At 39.8% G+C, this 22,327-nt stretch overlaps 1 protein-coding gene across 1 annotated transcript in view; it reads right to left on the bottom strand.

Moving 5' to 3' along the window:
* The window catches only part of HYDIN (HYDIN axonemal central pair apparatus protein), a 336,144-nt gene that overhangs the window by 193,535 nt on the left and 120,282 nt on the right, over window positions 1-22,327 (bottom strand). Inside the window, 4 exon segments of the mRNA XM_058528225.1 lie at window positions 14,147-14,299; window positions 16,384-16,548; window positions 18,961-19,096; window positions 22,032-22,132. Coding sequence (XP_058384208.1) covers window positions 14,147-14,299; window positions 16,384-16,548; window positions 18,961-19,096; window positions 22,032-22,132 — 555 coding nt within the window.

The following is a 22,327-nucleotide window of genomic DNA, read 5'->3' as shown; positions in this document are numbered from 1 at the left end:
AACTGCCATCCTGTGGAGAGATGTACCATGTCTTATATGCCCCTCCAGTCTCTGCCCTTTTCCTTGTGACAGGGAAGAGGAAATGGGACTGAGGAAGAGCATGATTGCTCCCTGTTAAACATCGTGTGATCAGGATGTATGTGTGTTGGGGATTTCATACAATTAATAAATCTTTACACCATGCTACTTAATGCCTCTCTTCTTGTCTTTGCTCATTATATAAAACTGCTTATTTCATTTTGTACTAGATTATTGAATACGACTGTCCACTGTCAGCGCACAAACAGGCAGAATAAATTCTTTAGTTGATAATGACAATGATAGCCATCTCTTAAAAGTGACATGAGTTGGTGCCTAAGTCAGTTCCAGCTGCTATAACAGAATACTAAAGACTGGGTGGTTTGTAAACAACAGAAATGTATTTCTCACAGTTCTGGAAGATGGAAGTCTGAGATCAGAGCATCAACATGGTCAGGTTCTGGGGATGGCTCTCTTCAAGGATACAGACAGTCGTTTTTCTCATTGTATCCTCACCTGATGGAGAGGTTGAGAGGGCTCTCCAAGGTCTCTTTTATGAGGGCACTAATATCATTTATGAGGACTTATCCTCATAACCTAATTATTCTCCAAAGGCCTCACCTCCTTATACCATTACATTTGGGGCTAGGATTTCAATATATGAATTTGGGGGGGACACAAACATTTAGTCTGTAACACTTGGGTTGACGATGATGCTGGTAATGGGGAAGAAGTTATACATTTTTATGGAGGAGGGAGGGTGAGATTTGAAAAAAAAAACACACATTTGATCCGTATAAAGGAAGTTTTACCTTAATCTCCCTCTGTGGTGACAAATATTAACAGTATGCCTGAATAATAATTAATTAGATAAAACAATTTGCTAAAGCTAATTAAGACCTGGGACATGCAAAATGAAGATGGAAAGGTTTGCAAAGCCTGCAGGAAACCAATAGATTTTCTTTTATTTTCTGCATAGCTCTTCAGAGACAAGGGAACCAAACCTCCTCCTTTCATTTTGGCTTTAGATTATACTCAAACTAGTCATATTCAATCCGTAGAGCTGTCATTCTAAATTCAGGGAAGGTGCTGACCCATCAGGTTACTTAACATTCAACCAATAGCTTTCCTTCTCTCAGTGTGGTTTCTAATCAATATGATCTGCTGGAATCTCTCTTCTGGGTTTCACATTTAGCTTTGCCAAAGTAAAAGAGGTCTCAAATGAGGGTAGGGGTGAGAGGCTTACAGCTCTCTGTCGAGCACAAACCTTTGCTTCTGGAAGTCTCTTGATATTATTGCCACTGGTACCCTTTTGTGACTGAATGAGTCACTTGGTATGGCTCAGGAAGATCACAATCCATTTTGGAACGACTTTTATGTGGTAAAAGAAAAGATGTCCACCATGATAAACTAGAATGTTAGTCTCTTCTTATTTCCTTATTCCCGTGAGTTTATTTTACAGATTTTTCACAATTAAGGCAAACATATAAGAACTCTGTTCTCTTATACCAACTGAAGACACATTTCACCATCCCTTTGAAAGTGCTCACTGATAATATATGAAGCACTATAAAAAGTAGTTAAGGGGACTGACTATAAATCAATGAGTTTAAGCTTTAAAACATACTTTTCACTCTAATACATAGAAAAAAGAGATAAAATTTGGAAAAAATGAAGAACCAGGCATAATTGTACTCAAAAACAAGATAAACATTGTATGGATCAGAAGTGGAACAGAAACAATAAGGAGGGCCTGAAGGTACAGACCTCCTGGGCTCTAAGTCCTGAAACCAGTAAAAGAAGCTCAAGGGGAAAAATGGAAACCAAAATGATCCTGCAGGATAAGGTCCAAGGTCCCCAGCCAAGAGAGCTTCCCTGTGTTTGAAAGAAGGATGAACAAAGCTGTGATGTTCCTGAGGCTATAGTCTATACACAGACTTGTGTCAGTGGTGGTGGACATGTGGTGGAGAGGTAGAGACTGTCATGTGGACAGGGCCTAGGCCAAGCCACTGTCCAGTGTGATGACCAAATCTGTGATTTCTCCAATATCCCATGGGAAAAAAGGCTCAACCCTTGATTCTGGACTAGTGATATTTGTCCAGGGTGAAGGCAAATGTAAAAAATGCTAGATAAGGAGGTAAGAGTGCTGAGAATGAGAGAAAAACATACCCACCCCAGATTAATCTATCATTTAAAATTCCAAATGCTAGGGCTGGCCGGTTGGCACAGTGGTTGGGTTCATGCGGTCTGCTTCAGCGTCCCGGGGTTCACGGGTTCGGATCCTGGGTGCACACCGATGCGCCACTTATCAAGCCATGCTGTGGCAGTGTCTTGACGTGAGTGCAGCCATATTTGGCCGCTCCATTGACCTACAGCCACCAGCACACCAAGAAATATAAAACTGCTTTCTGTGTGGAGGGAACTGGCATTTTTCCCGGGAACTGGCCTTTCTCCCATGGAGATAGTTGCAATTTGTAACATTTCAAGGTCCTTCAGGCGTCATAGCCCGGGGCAGACTGGCCATCTGTGCCAGGCTGGGATGATAACAAGGGAAAACAATGCACGTACACAACCACTGGGCTGGGATGATAGCCAGGAGGCTCAGTGCACGTACGCCACTGATAACCATTTGTGCATGGGAACATTGAATGTTTGCTCTATAAACTCTGTAACTGTTTACTCTGGAAACTACCAATGCTATATAAACTGCTGGAGATTGAGGCCTGGTGAGAGTCTCACCTGTGGAGGGGATGCCCTGCCCAGGACCTTTGATGATCGGATTCCCACCCAGCCGTGTCAATTGAAGGGACTCTCCCCGGCAGTGGGGCATGGATATTGTGAGTAACCGATCTGATGTGTTCTCTTTTCGGTCAACCTGGTGTTTCTCTTTCCGGTTGACTTGTGTCATTTCCCTTTAGTTGATGTGGATGTTTTCCCTTTCCAATAGATCTGATGTTCTTCCCTCTCATCATATGATCTATCTGCTGCTATCTCAGTTGATGTGGATGTTTTCCCTTTCCAGTTGAGCTGACGTTTTTCCCTCTTAATATTTGACCTATTTGGATCTGCTTGCAGACTATCGCCTTTACTATCCTCTATATAATAAAATATACCTTCAGTTCATTTGTTTGGAGTGGAAAGTTTCTTTTACGTCTCTGATCAAATCTCCCAAACCTCTCATAACAGGCAGGCATCCCACATATAAAGTAGAGGAAGATGGGCACAGATGTTAGCCCAGGGCCAATCTTCCTCAGCAAAAAGAGGAGGATTGGCAATGGATGTTAGCTCAGGGCTAATCTTCCTCACCAAAAAAAAAAAAAAAAATCCAAATGCTAAGAAGGACAGCTGCAAACAATCAGTTAATGAATTCATTATTGAGCAATCGATAGAGCTAACTGAAATTGATTAGAAAATCTGCCTGAGATCCTCAAAGAGATGCAGGATAACAAGGATTATATATATATATAATATATATAATATAATATATATATAAAACAAGGATTATGAAACAAAAACATGGAGATATGAATCAAGAATCAAGGCTATGAATAACCAATTATAAATCTTGGAATTGATAAATATAGTCACTGAAATAAACTAAAAAAGTAAATAGATGAGATAAACTTTAGACTTGTCAAAATCAAAGACAGAATTTGTAAATTGGAGCATATCACTGAGGAGGCAGCACAGAGTGATGAAGAGATGAAAAATATGGATGAGAAATAAAAATAGACATATAGGTCATATGGGAACATATGTGTGTGTTTGTACTAGATGTTGTATACAAACACATACACAAACACATATAAGGATGTGTGTGTTTGTATTTTTTTTTCAAAGTAGGAAATAGAAGGAATGGCAGAGAAGAAACATTTGAAGAGATAACGGAAAAACATTTCTGGGATTTAAGGGTCAGATCCTCTGATACATTAAAGACAAATTTAAGAAAATCAAGAATAAAAACACAATCTCAAAAGCAACTGGTAAGAAAGACAAATTACCTATAAAGGAATAATAATCAGACTAACAGCATAATATTATCAGCAACAATTGATGCCAGACATTAATCTTCAAAGAAAAAATACTGTCAAATAGAATCTTATACTCAGCTAGGCTACCATACAAGAGTGAAGGTGAAATCAAGATATAGTAAACATACATAAACTATGAGACCTCTAGCATAGAACTTAGAAGGATATAATTTAGCAAGAAGAAATGCAAATCAAGAAGGAAGCAGAGAGATACAAGAAATAAAAGAAGAATAAAGACAAATCAGCAAACTATTTTGGTAACTAGTGAGTAGTTAATTACTGACTGACAAAAATCAACAATTTTGTTTGTGGTAAAGGATAGAAGATGCAAAATTCTACACAATAATAAAAAAAACTATGGGAATGGGGAAAGGTCAAGAGATAATAAATGTGTGATAGGGTCCTTGTCTTATTCTTGAGGAGGACCAAGGTACTAAATCCTTTCATTATTGTTAGAAAAAGATATAATTTATTCACTAACAATGTAAGTAGAGCTACTTAAATTAAATAAATAAAATAAATAAAATCCATAGCTTCTAAACAAGCACGGGAAAAATGTATGTGAAGTAGTAGTGGCTGGAAGGGGGCTTGGAGAAAACTTATCAATCCAATATATAGCAGAAAGGGAGAAAAATAAAGAAGGAAGAAAATAGCATAGTATATAGAAAATGACATGGTACAAGTGAGTCCATATACATCAATAATCACAATAAATTTTAAAAGGTTAGTCTTGGTATGGTAGGTTGAATAATGGCCCTCCAAAGATGTCCGTGTCCTAATCCATGAGATCTACAAATATGTTGCCTTTCATGTCAAAAGTGACTTTCAGATGTGATTAAGGATCTTGAAATGAAGAGATTATCCTGGATTATTGGTGTGGGCCCAATGTAATCACAAAGGTACTTATAAGAAGGAGGCAAGAGGGTCAGAGTCAGAGAGAGAAGATGTGAGGATGGAAACAGAGGTCAGAGAACAGAGAAGATGCTATGCTGCTGGCTTTGAAGATGGAGGAAGGGGTCACAAGCCAAGGAATGCAGGTGGCCTCCAGAAGCTGGAAAAGGCAAGGAAATAGATTCTCCTCTAGAGTCTCAAAAAGGTATGCAGGCTTTAGACACATTTTATTTATTTATTTATTTATTTATTTATAATTTTATTTATTTATTTATTCCCCCAAAGCCCCAGTAGATAGTTGTATGTCATAGCTGCACTTCCTTCTAGTTGCTGTATGTGGGACGCGGCCTCAGCATGGCCGGAGAAGAGGTGTGTCGGTGCGCGCCCGGGATCCAAACCCGGGATCCGAACCTGGGCCGCCAGCAGTGGAGCACGCGCACTTAAGTGCTAAGCCACGGGGCCGGCCCTAGACACATTTTAGACTACTGACCTCCAGAACTGTAAGATAATAAATTTGTTACAGGAGCAATAGGAAACTAATATACTTGGAAATTAAAGGACAAAGTCTATGTTTAGATTTTTAAAAATCCAGTCATATGCTATTTAAAAGACATTTCAAACAAATCAACACACAAAACAAATCAACACACAAACACAAATCTGAAAATAAAGGAATGAAATGATATACCAGGCAAATGCTAACTAAAGAAAGCTGATGTAGTAATATTACTATCAGGCAAAATAGAATTTAAGTCCAAAAGCATAAATAGGGATTAAAATGCACAATATATTATGAGAAAAGGAATAATATACCAAGGAGAAATAAAAGTCATGAATTTATATGCACCTATCAACACAGCTTTGAAATACATGGAGCAAAAGTTGACATAATTACAAGGAGAATTGGAAAGTGGGAGAGTTTGATAAAATCCTATCAGAAACTGCTATATCACACAAATAATTAGTAAGGTTGTAAAAGATTTGAACAATACAATTGATAAGCTTGATCTAATACAAACAGACAGATAGATGATTAGTCTGTTGCACTCAATAACTAGAGATTCTATATATATTTTTAAGGTCACATGAAACCAACGATAGCTATGTCTTCCAAAACACAAATTCAAAGACTATGTGTCATACAAACCATGTGTTCCAATTTCATTAGAGTTAAATTAAAATTTATCTATTAAAATTCCATAAAAAGGGGAAAATGCTAAGAATTAAAAATATTTACCCATATATAACTCATATATTAAAAAGAAAATCATAGTAGAGATTATAAAATATTTATAACAATAAAAAAGTATTACAAATAAAGGTGTGTACTATGCAGCTAACGTGTTGCATAAAGAGAATATTTATAAACTTTAAATGCACTATTAAACTAAGATTTAAAATATATAAGTTAAACATTCAAATTAAGATGCTTGAAAAAGAACAAAATAACTGTAAAGAAAGTAGACAGGAAAAAATGGTAGGACTAAGAGCAGAAATTAGTGTATGAACATTTTTAAATCATAAGAAAATATTTGGAATAATTTTATGCCAATACATTTGCAAACTTATATAAAATGAAAATTTTCTAGAAAAATTTAAATCTGAATAATCATTATAGAAAATGAATCCTTAGTTAAAATTTCCTTACCATTTCCCATATACCTCCCACCCTCAATAAACACACCAAGATCCTGTGACTAAATGGCTTTATCATCAAGGAACCAATCCCAATTTATACAGATTATATAAAGATCTTTTCAAAGATTAGAAAAAGAAGTAAAGCTAACTCATATAAGAATACGATATTCTTGATACCAAAACCAGAAAAGTGCAATGTAAGAAGAAACTGTAAACAAACAGATGCAAAAATCTAAATAATATGATAGCAATCATACCAGCAGTGTACTCAAATAATTTTATAACTGGTCGGATTCATCCCAAGAATGTAAAGGTGATTCACAACCAGAAAATCTACTAATTTAATTCACTGTATTAACAGATTAAAGGAGAAAAATCATATCATGTGAATAGATATGGGAAATACATTAAGTGTCAGTACACGTTCATGGTAACAGAATAGGAATGGATAAGAACTTCCTCAGTGTGACACAGGGATTTACCAAAAATCTGTAGGAGATACTATGCTTAAAGTGAAACATTTGAAGCTTATTCATTAAAGTTGGGAATAAGATAGAGATGCCCATTCTAACTTACTCTACTATTCAATATTACATTGAAGATCCTATTCAATGCCAATCCAAAGTTGAAAATAAGAAGCAAGGTATAAGACTGCAAAGAAGGTCTGCAGGTGAGAATTTACTTACAATTAGAACTAATGAAGAGATGTGTGACAAGATTGAAGGCTGATACAGACGGATATACAATTGTCAATAGTGTTCCTATACACAATTAATATCTAATCAGAAAATGCAATGAAAATAAGGTACCATTCACAAGAAAGAACTTAGAAGAGATGACAAAGGATGTGTAAGACTTTATTAAAGGACATAAAAGAAATCGTAATAGATATTCAGGCTGATTATAGCAGTACAGTTCTAGTGTTCCTTTTCGAGTTGTATAAATTTGGACTTCTTATTCATCATCCCTGTGCCTCATTTTCCTCATCAGTAAAATAGGGATAATAGTAAAACTCACCTAATCAAGTTGTTGAGGATTACATACAATAATACATACAAAGGACTTAGAACAGATGCTGGTACATAGTAGGAGTTAGCTATTATTATCATTAAGCTGTACCATTTAAGACAGAGAGGGTATTGACACTGGGGTAGATAAATGGAATACAACAATAAGCTCAGAAACATACCTAGGCATGTATTAGGTCTGGAGTGTGACAGAGGAGGCATTACAAATCAGTGGAAAATGAGAGCACTGTTAAGTAACTGGTGATAGAACAGCTGGCTTTCTTTATGAAAAAAATAGACTTCATTTGCATTATATATAAAAATATAAATATATAGCTAGCTGGATTAAAGACGTGAAAAAGAAGAGCCTAAAACTACTTAAATAAAAGAGCAGGAATATATTTCTTAAACCACAAATAAAAAACAGACACAAGGAAGGAAAGCATTCATAAAATTGACATCAAAATGAAAAACATCTTTAAAAAATCCAAAACCCCATTATAAACAAAGGATTAGGATCCACAATGTATAAAGAACCTCTACAAATAGATAATTGACAGAAAAGGATACCCACATGAAAAATTCTCAACCTCAATTATGAATACAAATTAAATTTTATTTCATTTTCAGACTAGCAAGAACTTGAGTCTGACCATACTAAGTTTTGGCCTACTAGAGAAATAGATATCTCAAACACTCCTGGAAGGGCACGTGATGTAACCACTTTGCTGAGCAATTTGGCAACATATAAGGAAGCTGAAAATGCACCTGTCTTAACACCCAATGATTCCACTGCTAGATATATACTCTACCTATATACACCAAAAGTATATGCATCTTGCATATGTACACAAGAAGACATGTATTCTGTTCACTGCAGCATTGTTATAATAACTCACTGTCAACTAGCAGGCAGAGAAATAAACATACTACTGGTAAATGATACAGTGATACAATTTATATACATCTAAAAAGCAATAAGATGCCACTATATAGTATTTATGAATACATATACACTTGTAATAAAATATAAAAAACACGGCTGGGATACATGGAATTCATGGTAAGTTTGCCTCTAGGGAAAGAAGGAAATGGGACTGGCAAGGAGACTATATGGGACTCCAACTTTACCATTACTATTTGATTTCTTTAAAATAAAGGATCTGAGGTAAATGTGGGAAAAGGTTAACGTGTTAGGTTTTAGCGTCAAGTATGTCTCTTGAATTTTTCTGTATAAAAAAAATATGTTAAATATACACAGTTCCTGACCTCTAGAATCAAATATTTCTGTGGTGAAACAGAAAAGAACTGGACTAAAATTTAGAAAATCTGAGTTCTAGCAGCGCTGCCACTCTTTTACCATGTAACTTCGGTCAGTTCTCTTGACCAAGAGAACCTCAGTTATCTGATCTGCTCAGTGGGGACAAACCTAAGGGGAGTGGGTGTGTGTTGAGGACACAGAAAGTGCTATGGTGTAAGTCATATTCAACATGAGAGTTTAGCTATGAGCTAAAAACCAAATATTATATTGTAAATGTACATGTTAGTAAACAAAGCTACTATTTTGCAAAACCTATCATAAACAAAAAAGAATATAAAGAGGTATAACAACTGCAAGTGGTCTCTGATTCATGCCCATTTCTTTCCTTTTTCCTTATACCTTATTTTCTCATCTGTTTCCTTCCATAGAAGTAATGGTTCATTTTAAAGATAGAGCTAATCTACCCATTGAAGGCTGAGAAACAGCTCATTCCATCTTCTCTTCATCCAAATTATGTTATTAAGAAATATCTTAATAACATCATCTATCAAAAGGCCTTGGAGAATTACTGTTTGCCCCTTAGAAATCTCTCTAGCATTAATTCCCTAATACAGCAAGTGCCCCAAAGGGAGGACCAAGTTCTAGATCTGTACTGTGAGCCTCAGGTATGTAGGGATGGCATAGTGTAAGAGGTATTTCATATAAAACTACAGATTTCAACAAACCAGTTACTACAAGTAGTTAAAAATGAGCTCTCTGGGATTGCTACAATTTCACTCTCTCCTCAAATGGACAGGGTCCAGCACCCCAAGTTTCACTGGATGTTGAAATGCCTGCCAATCTCCTGGGTTTGTCTATTTATTTTGTTAAAATAGGTCATAACTTTGTATTTAAACCTCTTTTAGGAGCTATCATAGTGAAGAATTTTTACACACATTTACATATGTGAACTGAATGTTTTGTCATACTACATTACAATGGATCAAAAAAAGTAGGAAAGTAGACTGTGTGTCTTTATTTCAGATACACAATTAAAGGAATTCTGGTTGGTTGAAAAATGATGTAATGGAGGTGATTTGCAGACATACATTTCAACGCATCTCAGAACAAAATGAAGAGTATCTGCTCCTTCTGTCTATTTCAGAAATGCTCCTTAATTTCTTCTCCTGCCCTTTTAGCAAAACCTGCTCTTCTGGGTGTTTCTACCTTTAAGGGTCTTTTATGAGCATGAAACTAATTAGGCAAAGTTAGGTAGTACAGTAAGCACAGTGGAAAAGAGCATGGGTCTGAAGTCAGACCACCAGGGTTCAGAACCCGACTCTGCCCCTTAGAGGTTATGGCAATTTACTTAACCTGTCTGTACCTCTGTTTCTACCTTGTTAAAATAGACATTATAACAGTATTTTTCTCAGAGTTGCAGTAAATGAAATATAGCATATAAAGTTGCAAACAGAACTAAATAAACAGTAGTCATAATTAATGTCATCGTATTGTCATCATCAAGCCTGCTGCTAGGTGCTGGGAATTCAAAGCAGAGACCATGCCATTTTAAGGAGATAGGCATATAAATACGCAAATATAGAAAGGGGGCCCCTACATAAACAAGGAAATAACCCGATGGCTTAGGATCTGAAGGAGATGTGAAGGCCCGATGATTCCCTTGATGCTACATCACTGTGTATTTCTATGGCAACTGACCAAGAAAATAAATATTTAAAAACAACTATGCTTGAATGAGGCATCAGAATCCCTGTTTCCTGGATCCCAGAAACTCTCAAGATCTAACTACAATGGCCTCTCCTGATGATCACAGAGGCAGAAGGCTGGTGTGAAGCCGTGCCAGCTGATCCCAAGGTGTCCCTGACAACTGTACACAAGTTCTCAACTTAATGGTGCCTGAGGCTGAATTAGAGCCAAGAGCAAAAGGAAAAGGATTCCAGATGCTTCCAAACAAGTGTTGGGCAATGCACTTGCTCTGCCTAGCAAGAGGCACCCAAGCAAAGAAGGCCCAGTGCTGAGGGCCCAGGGCTGGGGGAGACTACCATCTTCTCGCCCTCATTTCTGCTGTCCCCCAGAGAGAGGGAACCCATCTTCCCAAAAGAGCACTGTATATACCAGCAGAGTCCACACAATTTTGCCAGAAGGGCCTGTGCATACTCTGCTCTCACATTCTGGTATTTTTTACCCCTCCAAACTGGAGGTGACCTACTCTATTGTTTTGAGTCCTTCAGCTTAACCCAAATAAGTCAGCCCTTTGGGAACCTTCAGGGGAGGCTGAAACTTCAGGCATCCCAAAGCAAAGGAGAACTTAGCGCTCCAGGCCACAGAACACTCTTCTTTTACAAATCAATTTATTTACACTCAGGATAACTTAAGCTTTAATGGAACAGAAAAAAATATAATCTTAATTGTTTCTTCACTCCATATTGTACTAAGAGGTTTCAGGTGTTTTTTTAAATCATTTTTTTGTATAGCTTTCATTTCTGAGAAATTCAAAATCGCTGTCATTTATCTTCCCAACATCACTGTGAAGATGGGCTTCCAGCTTCCCAGCTCTTGACCCCTCCAGCTGATAACGAACAGAAGTTTCTTGCTAAGGGAGAATCAAATCACAGTGGTCACCACGATGAGCGGCCCATGCACAAGGCTGAGCAGGACGGATAGCTGACAGTGGGTACCGCATCTGGGGAGAGCAGACACTCACTGACAGCCAAAAGAGGGGAGAGAATGATTCCTCCTGTCAGGGCATCTCGCAGGAAAGAGAACTTCCAGACCTGAACTCATATAATAACAGAAGTGAAGAATGTGCCCTTGGCCCTACTTATTTCTGAGGGAGTGAGAAATTAAATGCAATAAATATCTGATCACCACCTACCTGGGTACTGAGCTCTAGGCTTAGGTGGGGAACAACTATTAATTGCAACTCTGTCCTAATGCTTAGTAATTTCTGTAGCAATGAATTTGCAAGTCCAGCACATCATGTTGAAATTTAATAATTCAATTTCCTTCCACTGTAGTTAATCTCTGTTAGTGTAATTCAATTTCTATAATATTAACACATACAGTATTTACTAGGAAATCCATCAAAAATCCCAGCCTAAATATGAAAGGAATTTAATTTTCACCTAAGAGAACTACAGTTGAAACTACTTTTATGCTATAAGGGCAATCAACTTAGTAAACACCAGTTTTCCAAGAAAGGATTGAGAGAGAAACACATTCTACAGCAGGTCACTTATATCACACGTTTGCCTCCTTGGGACTGGAGCTTACTAATTTAAGATGATATTAAAGAATCAAAATATGGAATCATGTAACCTTGGTGGAAAAGAACAAGTCCCATTTTAGCAACCAGCTGGGTCATTCAATACATACACTATATTAATAAAAAACAATATATCCTTCATGTGCTTTTTGTTTCTTAAAATGTACAAAAAGTTGCCATAAAAAGTGAAATCTGGAGATATCTGAGAATGAGAGGGAATCGTTGCTGTATTTGTACGTAATGTCCTTGCTGTCTCTGCCCATCTCCGTCCTCCGTAATCCACTGGGACCCTCCTGTGCCACCTCTCATCGTCCTGAACAGGTCAGCTGACTCTTTCCCTCCCGCACTGTGAACTCTGCACATACAAAACTGGACCAGAAGCAACACTTCCTAAGCAATACCTCAGGCTTTCCACCAAACACATCAACAAAATGGATAATTGGATAAACACGAGTAAAGGCATCTTTTCTGTAGGATTTTTCTTTAAACATTGTTAAACATTATTCTTTACACAAGATCCACAAGGCACTGGAATAAGAGTGGGGTTGTGTCCCAAGCTCATGTTAAAGAGAGCAGTGACCATACAGGAAATGGCTGCCTTTACAAGGCGTAATGACAAAGGATAATACAAATGAATAATGATAATGATAAATGGCTGCTGAGGGGGACCAATGACTCCGAGGAGCTGTCAGAAGTCAACAGAAAACTATGATCCTATTCCTTCTGGTAGTGACTTTTAAAATTTAATAATGTTTGATTTTTCAGAAATATCTGACAAATGCTGAAACCAAATGTTTGGTTTGGTTATCAAGCACCGCTTATCAAACCCATTCAAATGTCAATAATTTGGGGATAAGAGAAGGGCTATACTATTTTAAATCTTATATTTAAATTTATAAAACTTTTTCTAAAATCAAGAATGCTTTCAATTATTGGATTAGAAATTCCCAAATTCTGCAAAAAGTGATATTATCTCTGTTAAAAAAATTACCTTATAGAACACAAGCAGATCTACATGTCATTATAAAATACACAGAGATAAGATAGACTCATCTCTAGAACCATTTAATATCTATCTTTGTTTTGCTGTTTTCTTTAATTTTGTAGGATTTTGGAAAATCCTATCTTGTATTTTATAATCCTTATAAACTACATTAAAATATTGTTAGAAGAAAGAGAGAATAAAAATAGAAGAAGCGTACTATCAAATCTGTAGTCCAAAGGGTTAAAATGAAATCTAAGGAAGCATTTTCAGGTACAGAGACTTTTTTTTTTAAATTTTTTGTTTATTGCAGTAACATTGGTTTATAACATTGTATGGATTTCAGGTGTACATCATTATACTTCTATTTCTGCATAGATTACATCATGTTCACCACCCAAATACTAATTACAACCCATCACCACACACATGTGCCGAATTATCCCTTTTGCCCTCCTCCCTCCCCCTTCCCCTCTGGTAACCACCAATCCAATCTCTGTCCCTATGTGTTTGTTTATTGTTGTTATTATCTACTACTTAATGAAGGAAATCATACGGTATTTGACCTTCTCCCTCTGACTTATTTCACTTTGCATAATACCCTCAATGTCCATCCATGTTGTCACAAATGGCTGGATTTCATCGTTTCTTATGGCTGAGTAGTATTCCATTGTGTATATATACCACATCTTCTTTATCCATTCGTCCCTTGATGGGCACTTAGGTTGCTTAAAAAGTGTTTTCTAGAGGTGTGCGGCTGGACTTAGGTACGGCTGAATAAGAGATCTCTAAGGCATCTTCCTGAACTGGGATTATACTAAATATATTTGCCTGTATACCAAACTACATGCATATTGTGTTTCTTAGTCAAGAAGAGAACTATAATAAAGAGGAACTGGGGATGAGAATGAAATAGTTTAACGCAGTTGAACCATGTAAATCTCTGCTTCTGGTGGTCATTTTCAAAGGCCTGTTGCGAAAATAGGGCCACTGTCTGTAAAATATAGGCAAAGCCTGTGTTTTCATCACACGACAGTCCCACAGTCTACTCACCATGCGTGCCTGAAATAACGCGGGAATGAAGGACTGGTTAGAAAGGTTGAGGATCCTGGAGGAGTCCTTCAGGACATAGATATTGCCAAAATCAACTTCAGTGGGATGTACATAGATAACTGGGCCTTCTCCGATGCTCTTTAAGTGACATACCTGCATTCCAAGAGAGAGAGAGAACACAGGAATAGCTGAAAATGGCTGGCCTGTAAAATCAATTGAAACAGAAGCTTCTAGGCACCACTTTAACAAAAAGCAGGGGCATTAAAAGGGTGCTGATTAGACCTGACATCCCTTCTCCCTGGTAGTCAGAGGGACACAGAGATGGCCATGCTGGTCAGACCTGTGAATCCAGCCTGGAATTCCTGTCCAAGAAGGATGATCCACTTCCTTGGGTCAGCCCAGAGCCCTGCACTGAGGGGAAACCAGGATAACGGTCCTCTATATGCCACCTGGCACTCCAGCCTCAAGACCACTTAGCATGGGGTTAAGGACTGGCACTTCAGAGTTCGATGTGGCTGGATTGAGTCCAGTTCCATTGCTTTACTAGCAGCATGACAGGGCTGTCCAGTGCACACAGTTGTGCAGGTTAGGGACTGAAATCCACCTTGCTCTGCTCCCCTTGCCTGTGCCCTTGGCCAGGCATTGTGCCTGCCTAACGAACGGGGGCCTTTTTCTTTCATAAAGTGCTGCCTGCTCAGCGAGCGACACTCTCATGGGCTGCATCTGTGCAGGGCAGGCACAAGGTAGGCTAGTAGGGGACCTGGATGGTGGCATCTTTCAGGGTGGCTTGCCTTAGGGATGCTGCTTTATAAGTCAGGTAGCTTATCTGTGGCATCTTACGTGGAAGAGATAAAAGCAAAATCCTAGTTTATTACATCCTCTAAGCAATCAGAATCACTTCCAACAAATGTATGCTGCCATCACCCGGCTTCCAAGTATGCCAAGTGTCTAGAGATTCATAGCCTATTGGGCACCTTCCTTAAAGATTCAAGATTCAGGGCTGTCCCTGTGGCTTAGCGGTTGAGTGCGTGCACTCCGCTGCTGGCGGCCCGGGTTCGGATCCCAGGCGCGCACCGACGCACTGCTTGTCTGGCCATGCTGAGGCCACGTCCCACATATGGCAACTAGAATGATGTGCAACTATGACATATAACTATCTACTGGGGCTTTGGGGAGAAAAAGGGCAAAAAAAAAAGGAGGAGGATTGGCAATAGATGTTAGCTCAGGGCCGGTCTTCCTCAGCAAAAAAAGAGGAGGATTGGCATGGATGTTAGCTCAGGGCTGATCTTCCTCACAAAAAAAAAAAAAAAAAAGATTCAAGATTCAGGAGTCATCCTTTGATTCAGCTCAAGCAGCAGAGAGCTTCTCATGTCTCCCTCTTCCCATGCTTGGAATGAGACAACTTCTCTCAAGAGCTTCAGTAGGTTAATTTGGGCTATGAGTCCAAGTATATACAATATAGGAGATATATAGGAATTATATATATAGGATATATATATAGGAATTATATATAATATAGGATATACATAGGAATTATATATTTATAATATACCATATACATATATATGATATACTTGTATATATATCCAGTAATTTACAGGAAAAGATCCAGTAAGTAGTGAGTGACACCAATCTCAGAACCCACATGTCGCAAGCGAGTGATCCCCAGCTTTTCCCCAGGAACAAATGAGGAGGCTGTTAAATATACAGATGTGCTGGCCTTCTCCCCTCAGGGATTCTGATTTAATAGGTCTGGAGAGGGGGCAGGCGTGTCTGTGTGTGTGTGAGAAACTCCTGATAGGAGTTTAAGAACAATTGCTACAAAACATCACCACTTGTAGATGTTTTCACAAATAGATTCCTGAAGTAACACAGCGCTAGTATCTTACCATTGCAGAATGAGAATGTAAAACTCTAGAACCACAAACAACTGGAGGATATGTGAATATGGTGTGTGCCTTAAATGTGGAGGCTTGAAATGCCTGGCAAGAAGTACAGCAATTTATTATTTTGGTGAGGGAGATTGGCTCTGAGCTAACATCTGTGCCAAACTTCCTCTACTTTTTATGTGGGTTGCCACCACAGCATGGCTTGACGAGTGGTGTAGGTCCGCACCTGGGATCCAAACCTGTGAACCCGGGCCACCAAAGCAGAGTGCACCAAACTTAACCACTATGCCACTGGTCGGCCTCAAAGTACAGCAATGTTTAACTGTAATTCTAAAAATTGGCTCTCACCATAGGTGGCTCCCGGCTCCCGAAGGTCGAGATGTAAACTGTGGACCTGTATTCTCCAGTGACCTGGGTCTCCAGGGCCAGAGGTATGTCAACGGTGCTGTGGGGGGGGATGATTCCACAGGGAGTGGGACTAGACAGCAGCACGGTGGGTGCATTCTCACATACCTGGTGGGGGAGACAAGCTACAGGGATAAGCAAGCCCCTGGCACGGTACAAAATCAACAGCATATTAGATTATTTTGAAACAAGTGTTGTCCTCAGTCCATGGAGGTTCTTTTAGAAATGTATCACTGTTCAAGCAAGTAAATGGGGATGAGCACTGCAATTCAGACAAAAGGAACTTTGGCTAAGTGCATAAGGCCCTAAATCCAAAGTGCACAACCCAGCAGAGTGCAGAAATTATCCACAACATGAATTAGTTCAGGATGACAGCTTCCCACGGCCAAATTCCTTAACCCGGCCTTCCTCGCCTTCATGCTTCATTCCCCACCACCTCGTCCCTTTGCGCTCCACCAGCAGAGGCCGCTGGTATTTCCTGAACACATGATACTGCTTCCACCTCCAACCCTTTGCACTTGTGGTTCCTCTCTTGGATTACCCGCACCCTTTGACCTGCCTGCACCCTCACCCCGAATGCCCCAGGTTCTGCAGTGCTCGAGTTGGGCCTTCTCTGTCCCCAGGGAGCATCCTGCAGTCCTCGTCCACAGCGTGCACTATCAATGTCTCCGTCTTCTCCATGGGCTGTAAACTTCTTAGGGCACAACCTGGGCCTCTCCTCAATACATGCCCACTTTCTGACCCAAAATATATACTCAGCACATGTTTTTTAAACTGGGAAATAGATAGGTGAATGAATGAATGAAGGTTGTCCAGTGTTTACGAATGTATGTTCCTCAGAACCCTGCTCGGTAGCATATTACTAGCTTTTATGTAAGAACAACAGTAAATAAAACTTTAAAAATCCCACAGCGAAATAAGATTGAGTAATTCTGGAAAACACTTTTCAGAGCCTCAGCTCCTGGAAAGAAGGACAGAGCGTGCAGGTTTCACCTGTCCGGAGCACCCCCTGGTCTTTCCACAGCTGCTCTGCTCTAACATGGCATAATCTAACGCAACCTCCCTCTGCAGCCTCACTCTGCCCAGCCTCACTGGACCCTGAGGCAAGAGAAAAAGTCAGGAATACTGACTCCATCTTTATCAACATTTTGCTATTTTATTTATCATGGACTTTTTGCATTAATTTTGATTTCTCACAATGTGGCATGAAACTATTATTTACTTTGATTGCTGAGTTTTTTGACTCCTCCCTAAATTTTGTCCTTGAGGCAAGTGCGTCACCCTTTCCCCAGCCCAGCTGTGCAGAAATAGCTTCCTCATCACCCCAGAGGCAGGCTCTGCTTTGAGTTCTTGAGACACAGGGCTAGCTGCTCTGCTGCTGAACATCTGAAAGTTAGAAAAGTTGTCTCCCGTCGCTCCAACCCTTGGCTTCTGGTTTTGTCTCAGAGAAGCCCACAGAATAATTCTACTTCCCTCTTTTACATAAAAGCCCTTTGACTAGTGAAGGTTAGCTGTTTTGTCCTAGCTAAATATTCCCTGTTCCAGATTAAATACTGTGTTTGCTGCTCATATAACTTGGATTTCCAGATGACGTAGACTGACATTCTGGTTACTCCGAACACAATTCATTTTTTCTTTTTTTTCAAGTTTCCATCAAAAAAAATACAATGTTAAGATCTGCAGACAAAATTCTGGCACTGCTTTGACGGGTGGCTATCTCCCTCCTTGAGCGAACACAGTGTTTCTCTGGTGCAGCCTAACCCTGCCTCGGTTTTGTGGCCCCCACGCTGGTCTTTTAACTCACTTTGAAGCTGTAGCCAAAAAAAACCCTCAGTTGATTTTTTCTGCATGAATTTTTATTAGAGTATTGTACTTATAGAACTGAGTTTTAAACCCAAATGCATTCTTGGTAAACTGCATCTCATTAGTAACCTTCCATTACTCTAGTCTGGACAGATCTTTTAGAATCTTTTATCCATATGTGTTTAGCTACTTAACCCCCCACCTAGCTAGGTGTAGTGGCAATGTGGACAGATCCATTTCACAAAACATTAGGAAACAATTCCTCCTTTCTCATTCTTATATTATCTCCAGGCTTCTGGTCCAACAAGTCCATCTATAAATATTGCACTACTATATCTTAGTGATATTGTTCAAGTCACAGCCACAGATATAAATGAAAACTCCTAGCTCTGCCTCATTTCCCATGCATGGTTAATTCACAGGCAATTATTAGCAGGTGCAACTTCCACCTGTTGGCTTAAATGACTCTTTCCTTTCTTTTTCAAAGGTAATTTCCCTGGGAAATAACCACCTGTTTACACCTGCAGCTGCTCACTCATGCAGGTGGCAATCCAGCTGTGGCTTTATAATACCATCCCCAGATTATCCAAGGGTTAAAAATCAGAATTACATTAAGTCATGTGTTCAGGAATATTGCTTTTTAGAAGGATTTCTCCTTCTCATTGAGGGAATCCAACTGAAGGAAAATCAACAATGAAAAAGGATAAAGTAACTCACCTGAGGCAGGACCTCATAGCATCCTGGGAGGTCATTATGATTGACAAGCTGGACCGCTTTCTCATAAGGGTACTTCAGGAAGCAGCGCCCGAAGTCCACCTCTGTATTAACCACATGGAGGGTAGGTACAATGCACCTGCTCAAAGGAAGGAGCTCATTAAAGAATTCAAAAGGACAGATAGCTTGTTTACATATGGAGAATGCAGAGTCCCAAGTTAAGCACATTTATCACTGTCACATAGTAGTTTTTCTCTAATAACTACATTAATCATTTTCAAATCTTCCCTCCTGTCATCTGTGCCTCTTAGCCCCCAGTCACCACTTTTTAATCAAAAAATAGCTAGAAGCAGGACTCCTTAAACAGCTGTCTTCTGTGGATAATGACTAACATTTGCACTGTTTTTCATATTTGGCCTTCCTTTGGCAAGGGGCTCCCACAGTGCAAATTCCTTAGGGTAGTGATCTGTTTCCATGGTAAACAGGGCCAATGCCACCAGCATGGGGTCCTAACTAGCTGTGACATTTTGGACCACTCAGAGTCCCCTGAGGACTAGCAATAGCTCACGCCATCTAAATAATGGTAATAATTCTAATTCCTGTGCAGAACAGCTGCCTGGGATCAGTAGGCTCAGGCAGCTGCTCAACCCAGAACTGGCTTTGTGACAGCAATGCTCAATGCAGAGGGGGGTGTTGTGGGGGAGAGGGAGGGAGAGTTGTGTGTGGGGGAAGGGAGGAATTGAAGCCCTGTGTGTGCAGTTGGTCTATTGTTAGGTGACTTGGGTTTTACGTTGTGTCTGTGAATCTCAAAGTTGGACCTGCCCTGCTGCACTGTCACCATATAGTGCAATGGCAAGGAGCACTGGCGTTTGAATTAATCAGAGCCAGGTTAAAATACTGACCTTACCAAGTACAATCTTGAGCAAGTCTCTTTCCCTCCCAGAGTCCCATTTTGCTCATAGGCAAAATGAACGTAATTCTAGGGATTGACAGTGGCATCATTAACTCTTCTTAGGGTGCTGTGGGAAATACAGGAGATAGTGTGGATGAAGAGCATAGCACAGCGCCACGCAGGGCTCGGTAAGAGAGGATTAACCTGTGGTAGAGGGCACAGCGAGCCGTCACTGCTGGCTCTCCGGGAGAATTACTTTAGGGAGCAAGTTCTAAAAGCAAGTCTTCTGTTGAGAGTCTTCGAGCAGTTCCCACAGATTACACCATGTGGGTCACAGGGTATATATGGTAGGAAACTCACAGCCTCTTAGGTCCTCCCTTTTTTTAATTCATGATTTTCTATTGATGGCTGCAGGGAAAGGGACTTGAAAATATCAGAATAAACCCACATAGAAAAGAAAAGCAAGACTAGAGAAAAAGGCAAACTTGGGTACAGGAAGGACAAGATGAAAGAAGTTTTGTTGTTTTTAAACAAACAAAACAATTAGGTTTTTGGAAGGAATACTAAGTAGATCATGGCAAAGCCTTGACCTTCAGGTTCTTTTAGGGCTGCTTTTTGGCTTTGTCCAGACCCAAGACACAAGAAATGGTGCCAGTTATCATGGCCCCACCAACCAGCATGTCTGCATCTTCTCTAAAGCGTGTCTTCCCAAGAGTCACAAGAGATCTCAATTCTAGGGATTGATATATTGTCAGAGTTTTACTAAGTAATTCTCTTTCTTTCCTTCAGATGGCATTTTCATATACACACTCTAACATCCCAGATCTGGACACTTGGCTTTGGCAAGAGTGTGGCCCGTGATTTTATTTAGGATCACTGTCACCATCAGTAGGTGACACATAACCCTCAGAAAGACTGTAACTTGGTCAAGGAGACGCAGTTAACAAACAGCAGAGCCAGGATCTTAACCTGACTCCAGAGCCCCTTGCTGCGTCTATTAAAAAAGACGGAAGTTGGTGAGGGTTCTGAGGGGTTTATATTGTTAGGGAGGGCCTTGTTTTGGGGGCCTGCTTGCAGCCTGCATTCAAGTCATAGTAACAGTGTCCTGGAGCAGGGTCATCTTGCTAAATGGATCTTCCACTGCAGGACTGCGAGCACCACTCTTTCTGCTGCATAACTACCAGAGTACCTTATTTAAAGATAAAAATAACAAACAGCAACTGTTCACCTCTTCCTGCTAAAACCTTTTTAGTTATGTACTTGTAAAGTTAAGAGGATGTGGAGCGAAGGGAACTCTCATACACTGCTGGTGGGAGTGCAAACTGGTGCAGCCACTATGGAAAACAGTATGGAGATTCCTCAAAAAATTAAGGATAGAACTACCATACAATCCAGCTATTCCACTGCTGGGTATTTGTTCAAAGAACATGAAAACACCAATGCGTAAAGATATATGAACCCCTGTGTTCAATGCAGCGTTATTCACAATAGCCAAGACTTGGAAGCAACCTAAGTGCCCATAATGTGACGAATGGATAAAGAAGATGTGGTATATATACACAATGGAATACTACTCAGCCATAAGAAACGATGAAATCCAGCCATTTGTGACAACATGGATGACAATGAGGGTATTATGCAAAGTGAAATAACTCAGAGGGAGAAGGTCAAATACCGTATGATTTCCTTCATTAAGTAGTAGATAATAACAACAACAAACACATAGAGACAGAGATTGGATTGGTGGTTACCAGAGGGGAAGAGGTGGGGAGGGTGAAAGGGATGATTAGGCACATGTGTGTGGTGATGGATTGTAATTAGTATTTGGGTGGTGAACATGATGTAATCTATGCAGAAATAGAAGTATAATGATGTACACCTGAAATCTATACAATGTTATAAACGAATGTTACTGCAATAAAAAAAAAAAAGTCATACCCATTAGAGAGCACTATTATTCTTAACACTGCAAAACACACACATTCCTTCTCTTATCTCCACCAAAGGCGTGTTTGCTGTTTTAAAGCTTTGTCATTTGAATATCAGATTCAGCTTCCCTTCCCAGGAAAGCAGAACAAAAGCAACGTGAACTGGTGGCAGGCGAGCTGCCTTCTGGAGAGGCAGCCCATTACTGGCGGCTCAGGGGAGACTGAGGGAGAGAGAAAGCAGGTGAGTGTGGTACCTCGCTGTAATTAGGAGAGCCAGCACTTCTTCCCCGATGCCCTCCACGTCCACCACCAGGGCCAGCTCGTATTTCTGTACAGTGTTGGAGCATAAGGTCACCTGGAAAAAGAAAGGTGAAGAGCTGCTCTTCTAAAAGGCCAGCTCTCTCCGCACAGGGGAGAAAGGAGTCGGGGGAGGACCACCGATGAGTGCGGCTTCTAAGCGCTTCACGGGATGTTTGGTGTTTTACATTTTTAGTTGAACAAGTTACAATTTTGGGGTCAGCGCATGCTGAGTTTTTTCAAAGGCCAGGTT

Source organism: Diceros bicornis, chromosome 32 (assembly GCF_020826845.1).
Source record: "Diceros bicornis minor isolate mBicDic1 chromosome 32, mDicBic1.mat.cur, whole genome shotgun sequence".
NCBI lineage: Eukaryota > Metazoa > Chordata > Mammalia > Perissodactyla > Rhinocerotidae > Diceros > Diceros bicornis.
This window is presented reverse-complemented; position numbering and strand designations above follow the sequence as displayed.